Source organism: Arachis duranensis, chromosome 10, assembly GCF_000817695.3.
Source record: "Arachis duranensis cultivar V14167 chromosome 10, aradu.V14167.gnm2.J7QH, whole genome shotgun sequence".
Classification (NCBI taxonomy): Eukaryota; Viridiplantae; Streptophyta; class Magnoliopsida; order Fabales; family Fabaceae; genus Arachis; species Arachis duranensis.
In genome coordinates, this window is record NC_029781.3 from 100,812,335 (window position 1) to 100,819,107 (window position 6,773).

The 6,773-nt window shown below is 37.9% G+C and overlaps 2 protein-coding genes across 5 annotated transcripts in view; one reads left to right on the forward strand and one right to left on the reverse strand.

Moving 5' to 3' along the window:
- The first annotated feature begins 1,833 nt into the window (after positions 1–1,833).
- On the forward strand, positions 1,834–5,331 carry LOC107471461 (BEL1-like homeodomain protein 1). Of its 4 annotated transcripts, none has more exons than XM_016090928.3 (4): positions 1,834–2,084; positions 2,497–2,561; positions 2,651–2,771; positions 2,967–5,331. In XM_016090928.3, the coding sequence occupies exon 4, from the start codon at positions 3,007–3,009 to the stop codon at positions 5,002–5,004; it is 1,998 nt and encodes a 665-aa protein (XP_015946414.1). In that variant the 5' UTR covers positions 1,834–2,084; positions 2,497–2,561; positions 2,651–2,771; positions 2,967–3,006; the 3' UTR covers positions 5,005–5,331. The 4 variants fall into 4 exon arrangements, with proteins under 4 accessions (XP_015946414.1, XP_015946415.1, XP_015946417.1 ...); XM_016090929.3 differs by having other exon boundaries at positions 2,500–2,561; XM_016090931.3 differs by having other exon boundaries at positions 1,834–2,043.
- Positions 5,332–5,378: 47 nt separating this feature from the next.
- Positions 5,379–6,773, reverse strand: part of LOC107471462 (BTB/POZ domain-containing protein At3g05675-like) — a 2,474-nt gene continuing 1,079 nt past the window's right edge. The window contains 1 exon segment of the mRNA XM_016090932.3: positions 5,379–6,773. This exon segment is cut by the window's right edge and continues 15 nt beyond it. Within this exon segment, the coding sequence (XP_015946418.1) occupies positions 5,782–6,773 (992 nt within the window). The 3' untranslated portion in view covers positions 5,379–5,781.

Here is a 6,773-nt window from a genome sequence, read left to right on the forward strand (position 1 = left end):
TTTTATATAAATAATTAATTCAATAATTAACTTTTTGTGTATATATAATGGTAGAAACTTAGATGAAGTCGACTTCACGTGAAGTTGATATCTAAAAATCGTTAGATAATTTGATTTATCCAACGACTCTCAGATATCAACTTCACAACTTTAGGTGAAGTCAATTTTCCTTGAATTTTTACCATATATAATATAGAATGATATATATTAATTAACAGCGCCTACCATATAGCTAGGTACATGAATGAATGTCCCCAACTACGAAAATATTAATAGTCCTATTAACATCATAGTCCTTATATTTTTTGTCACTGCTCCTTCTTACACAATAATAGTTACTGATGGTGATTGAGAACTGTTAAAGCTATGGCTTTGGGATGTAGCAAATAGTCGTTGCATGTAAGATATGTTCAGAATTTATTTAATAAAATACGGTTATTATTCTCTGTCTCCCCATGCAAATCATGAGATTACGGACGATTGCCTCACACAAACTTTAAAGGGTTATTGCTAATTATTTATTGTCTCCTCCATTTTCCTTCTTTGTCAATTTACTATTCTCATAAATAGTATAATAAAAGTATAGTAGTAATTGCTCAACTACACTATATGAATCAGAGTATATACGTACGTTCCTTTTTTTATTTCATTTTTTTGCATGTAAGCAATCCTCTGGGTGCTGTCAAAGATTGTTGAGGATTTTTAGAATTGGGATTTCAATATTTTCTTTTCATTTAATTTCCAATACAAGTAAAAGGAAAAAAATGTATACATAATATATAAGCAATATTAATAATTTCATTGATCATTATAAAATCCTGATGACTTTTTTAGTTAGATGGATTAAAGAATTCTAATTCTAAATATTACATCATAAATTTACATATATTATTTATTTACACACCTAGTATTTTTAAAATTTTTTTATCTACTACTTAATATTACTAATCTTTGAATAGATACAACATATTAAAAAACATGCTAATGTGTCATTTCAACTAGAGGATAGTAATGTAGAGGAAGTGAATCTTCTTAATTTTTTCTCTCAATTATTTAATAAAATATCTCTTAATCCTATTTAAATAATATAAAATAAAAAATTATATTTTACTAAATAATTAAAAATTATTTTTTTTAGGTGAAAATTCAGGTGAAGTTGACTTCACGTGAAGTTGATACTTTAGAATCATTAGATAAAAATTTAGTCAAATCAATTAAATCATCTAACGGCTCTTAAATATCAATTTTACGTAAAGTCGACTACACCTGAATTTTCATATTGGAAGTCCAATGTAGGACCAATAATTAAGGGGCCCATGATTTATATACACATTATACATGCACTTGATTGGGACCCATTGCTTTTCTAACTCTCTCTTTTTCTTTTTTTTTTCTTTTTTCCAATTTCACTTTTAATCTACTAAAATTTAATATCATGTAAATAGTAAAGGTAAATTTATTTAAGATTTGGAAAATAAATTTAATATAGATATATAATGATTACCATTTTTTTTGAAGCTTTGAAAGGCATTTAAAGTTGGTGTGTTATGGTAGTTGGTTTGTGTGTTTCTTAGCAATTTAATTTCTTTATCTTGAAACTGAGGCATCCAACCACAAAAAATTCCGAAATAAGTTGATAATGAGAAAAAGGATGGAAATTGTGAAAACGACAAGAAGATATTTAATGAAAAAAATGAGCAATGAGATCCCTCCACCCGCTTCTTTATCCCCACCTTTTTTTTTATCTTTTCTTTTTCATTAAACAAATAATAATAGAGATTTAATTAAGCTTTTGTGGAAGGAGACGTTTCCTCGTTTTTCAGCTGTTTGTATCTTCTGACACACCTTGATTGCATTTTCATTTTCATTTTCATTTTTTTTAATTATCAATAGATAGATTTCTCAGCTATCACAGAAACAAAGACCCTCTCTCTCTATCTCTCTCTCACACACAACGCCTTCAAAGGTTCTTTGTTGCTCATCATCAAAGGGTGCTTTAATAACTTGCTTGCTTGGCTGCATCAAATGATTTGAAAAGAGAGGGTAAGTCAAATCATCAAACAACCAAGTTCAATTATTCTCAGGTACTTCTCTTGAAAAAAGAAAAAAAGAAAAAAAAATCCATTGAACCTAACATGTTAGCTTCAGTGTTAATGAACAATAATTGTCACAAAATTCTGCACTTACCCAGAATTAAAAGTATTGAAAAGACTTGATTTTTAAGAAGAAAATGGTGATAAATGTGTGGATAAGGAAGTGAATAAAGATGGGTATCTTTTTCTGAAGTCATTTCTTAAGTCTCTCTCTCTCTCTCTTTTTTGCCCTTTTCAGTTGGGTTTGGGAATTGCAGAAGATTTTGAGTCTGACAGAGATCTTTACTCTTTGTGTGTGTTAATTATAGGCATGTAACTGTATTTTGCTTTTGATGTGTATGTCTCTCTCTATCTATGGTCTAATCCGTTTATGTCATTGTAATGAAATTCTTGTTTTCCTCAGCAGTTGTTCTAAGATGATGATGATGATGAAGCACGTGCGCTCTCTATTAATCCCTGTCACACCAGGTATACTACTATGTCTACCACATATCCATTATTATTATTTCATTAACTAATATAAAACCTCTCCTTTTCACAATGAAATATGAGTTCAGAGTTGTTTTGAGAAGGAATTGAAGAAGCTACATAGCATCATCAATCATTGAGGATGATCCACAAAATAAGCATAGGGACGCAGCAGATTATTACTGGTTCATCAGGTCACTGAAATTAAAGGTACAGTCCAAATAGCAATAGCATGTGTTCCATAAATATGTCGGTTCACAAGAGTAGCAACAAGACCATGTGTGTGAGCCTGTGGTTTTTGTTTCTGTTATATATATATATATTCATTATTCAAATAGCCAAGTGCTAAAGGTTAAGGCTATAATAACTAACTGTACAAGTTGAATTCTGTTTCTTTTTCTTCAGAGGGTGAATTCAATTCAAGTATTTAACCGAAAAATAATCCATGGCGACGTACTTTCATGGCAATTCAGAAATCCAAGCACCTTCTTCTGCTGATGGACTTCAAACGCTTGTTCTCATGAACCCTCCACCTCCTCCTCCTCCTCCTGCTGCTGCCTACATCCACTACCCTGACGCGCCACCACCATCTCACGCACCCGCCAACCTTCTCTTTCTCAACTCTTCCGCCGCCGGAAACAACTCCTTCTCCCCTCACGCGCCTCCCCCTCATACTCAACAGTTTGTTGGAATCCCACTCTCCTCGCAGGACATCAACCACCACCACGACGTCTCCGCCCTGCATGGCTTCCTCCACCGCATGCAGTACAACCCCTGGACAACCATGGACCCCACCTCGGCGGCGCGTGAGACCCCACGCGCTCAGCAAGGTCTGTCCCTGAGTCTGTCCTCGCAGCAAGCCGGGTTAGGTTCTTTCAGGGACGTGGCGCCGCAGGCTTTGTCCGGCGACGAGATTTGCGGTGGTCGGTCAACGTCATCGGCTTCTGCAGTGACGAACGGTGGGTCGAGCATTCAGAGCGTGATTTTGAGCTCAAAGTATCTGAAGGCAGCGCATGAGCTTCTGGAAGAGGTTGTGAATGTTAACAACGCTGAGTTGGCGACGAAGAAGATGATGAAGACAGTTGGCGAGTCATCCACTGCAGCAAGCGGAGACGGTTCCATTGGTGGCGAGGGTAGCGGCAAGCGTAGCTCAGAGCTTTCCTCGGCGGAGAGACAAGAAATTTCACTGAAGAAAGCAAAGCTACTGAGCATGCTTGATGAGGTAGAGCAAAGGTACAGACAGTACCAGCAGCAGATGGAGGTGGTGGTGTCATCGTTCGAGCAAGCGGCGGGAATAGGGTCGGGTCGGACATACACGGCGCTTGCACTGCAAACAATTTCGAAGCAGTTTAGGTGCTTGAAGGACGCCATAACAAGACAGATCAAAGGTGCAAACAAGAGCTTAGGAGAGGAAGAAGGGTCACGCCTTAAATATGTTGATCATCACTTGCGTCAACAGAGAGCTCTCCAACAATTGGGAATGATCCAGCACAATGCTTGGAGACCCCAGAGAGGCTTGCCTGAACGTTCTGTTTCTCTTCTTCGTGCTTGGCTCTTTGAACACTTCCTCCATCCCTATCCCAAGGATTCTGACAAGCACATGCTTGCTAAACAAACTGGCCTTACCAGGAGCCAGGTAACTAACACTTATTCACTTTCAAATTGGTTTATAAATGCTCGAGTTCGACTTTGGAAGCCAATGGTCGAAGAAATGTATGCAGAGGAGATGAAGGATCACCACTTCAACAACAATGCTACTACTTCTGACGACAAATCAAACAACACCAACAACCAAGACCCTTCAACAAAAATTGCAGACAAACTTCCAACATCTGAAACAGAATCTCATAAACAAGACCACAACACTCCCGTGGTGTCACCACTTGAAGGGAACATGAGAAACCAACCAGGGTTCAGCTTCATCATGGGATCATCAGAACTAGAAGGAATCACACAACACCAGCAGGGAAATAGTCCCAAGAAACCAAGAATCAGCAACAATGAAGCTATGCATAGTTCCCAAAGTAACATTCCTTCCATGAACATGATGGATGTGAAGCCCAATGAGCAGGGGAGACAAGGTTATTCTTTCATGGGGAACCAAACTAACTTCATTAGCGGTTTTGGACAGTACCCTTCCATTGGTGACATGGATAGGTTTGATCCAGAACAATTCACAACACCACCACCAAGGTTTTCAGGTAATGGAGTTTCCCTCACTCTTGGTCTTGATTCATTGCCCGGAACGCACCACCAATCGTTTCTACCAAACCAGAACATTCAACTCGGAAGAAGCATTGATATCGCGGAACCAAACGATTTCGTTGGCGCCATGAACACTTCTTCATCTCCTCATTCCTCTGCTGCTGCTGCATTTGAGAGTATTGGCATGCAGAATCCAAAGAGGTTTGCTGCACAATTGTTGCCAGACTTTGTGGCCTGAATAAACCATATATATTGAAGGTTGAGGAATGAAACAAAGTAGTGTAAAGAAAGGAGGAATATTATTCTTTACTTTAGTATAGGTTTTATAGTTCATACCATGCATAGAACCATTTGAGTTCTTACTTTAGGTATAGCTTTAGGATTTGAGAGCGTATATTGTTGGATGAGGTTGTATATTATTTTTGTAACTTGTTAAAGGTGGGATAGATATGGGCGATGTCATAAAAGTTTACTTTGATAAAAGATACCAAATATTTTCCTCGATTGATATGATATGGTGTAATATATATTTTCTGCATAATTCTCCAGCCATTGAAGTGCCTAATCTATCTGTTTAGAGCGTGTGCGGAGAATGAGATTCATATATCTGTGTTTAAGAAACAAAAATGCTTCATAAATGCAGCATTATGTAAAATACTGGACAACTATACAACAGTAACTGATTTGAGCATGCGCCATTGTAATGAGAACATACCAAGTGAGACCAGTCAACTATCATCATGCATAGAGATTTTGTTTACTCTTGAATCAATCATCTCAGAATGCATTTTCTACATTTTATAGTTAAAACTAACAACGTTTTACAAAATCTACAATGCAATTTACATTGAACTGTTGTAGTGAATGGAGATGATCAGATTTGGATGGCTCCTACCAAAATTTCCATTCACAAGCCGGAAAAAAAGGGTTCATATTCTCTTCTAAATGCCTTGATAGGAATCTTTGGATAAGCAGTTCTAAATAGTTCATTAGAAAGAAACTGAATCTGAAATTTTCAAATGGAGTTGGTCATGGCATGATCATCCCCTAGCAATAACAATCTTCTCTTAGCTACCTTAGACCTGTAGCACCATACTTCAAATGCCTCAGTTAGGTCCGGATACCGGATACACTCATTTTCCAACCATTCAGTTAAAACCTCTGCCTGATCTGCAGACGGTAACGCAAGAATAATGGAAACAAAAGAAGACTCTAGGGATTGCCATAGCTCTCCATCCATCTTAATCACCATGCCATCTTCACCATTCATTATGGCAGAATCGATCATTGGTTTTGTAACCCTCACAAATGGAAGCCACACTTTCAAAATCTGAAGCCGTTTTGCAGTTGGCAGTATGACACTACCATACCCGATTGCCTCTAGAACCTTTGATGTCACCTCAATTGCCCGGAGCTTCATCTCGGTTACTTCCTTCGCAGAACTTCCTTGCTCAAGCACCTTCACAATCTTTTCTGATACATCAAACCAATACTCAACAAGTTGTCTCATTATCTCCAACTTACTAAGTATCTGCGAGACCCATGACAAATCAGTCAAATATGACAGAAACAACTGAATATTCCCTGCCTCGGAGAGCGATTCTGCAGAATCACAGAATGGAGCTATTACTGAGTTGTTAAACCTAGAGAACAATCTGTTTAAACAGTCTATGACCTCGTGTCTTATGTTGTCATCAGCTGTCAATAAAGGAGCATCATCATCTTCAGTTATCATATACTCGAGCTGCTCTTGCGCTGAAGACTTGAGATCATTCATTTCGGGTGGAGGAGATGATGTGGCAAATCGAATAGCCGAGACAAAGATGTTTGTCAAAGCTGACTGGCTGACCGGCTGAAGTCTAGCTAGAATAGGCTCTGCTTGTAACCCCATTCGAGGTACGAGTCTCAATATCTCCTCCTCCTCGGCCTCCTCCCATGCGACTGCTTCTAAGTAGTTCACACACGCAGTAACAATTTGGGGGCATTCAAGCTCAACTGCCACCTGAA

Bases quoted from the DNA above. Each gene is read 5' to 3' on its own strand.
- LOC107471461 (XM_016090928.3), top strand. From the start codon at position 3,007: ATGGCGACGTACTTTCATGGCAATTCAGAAATCCAAGCACCTTCTTCT.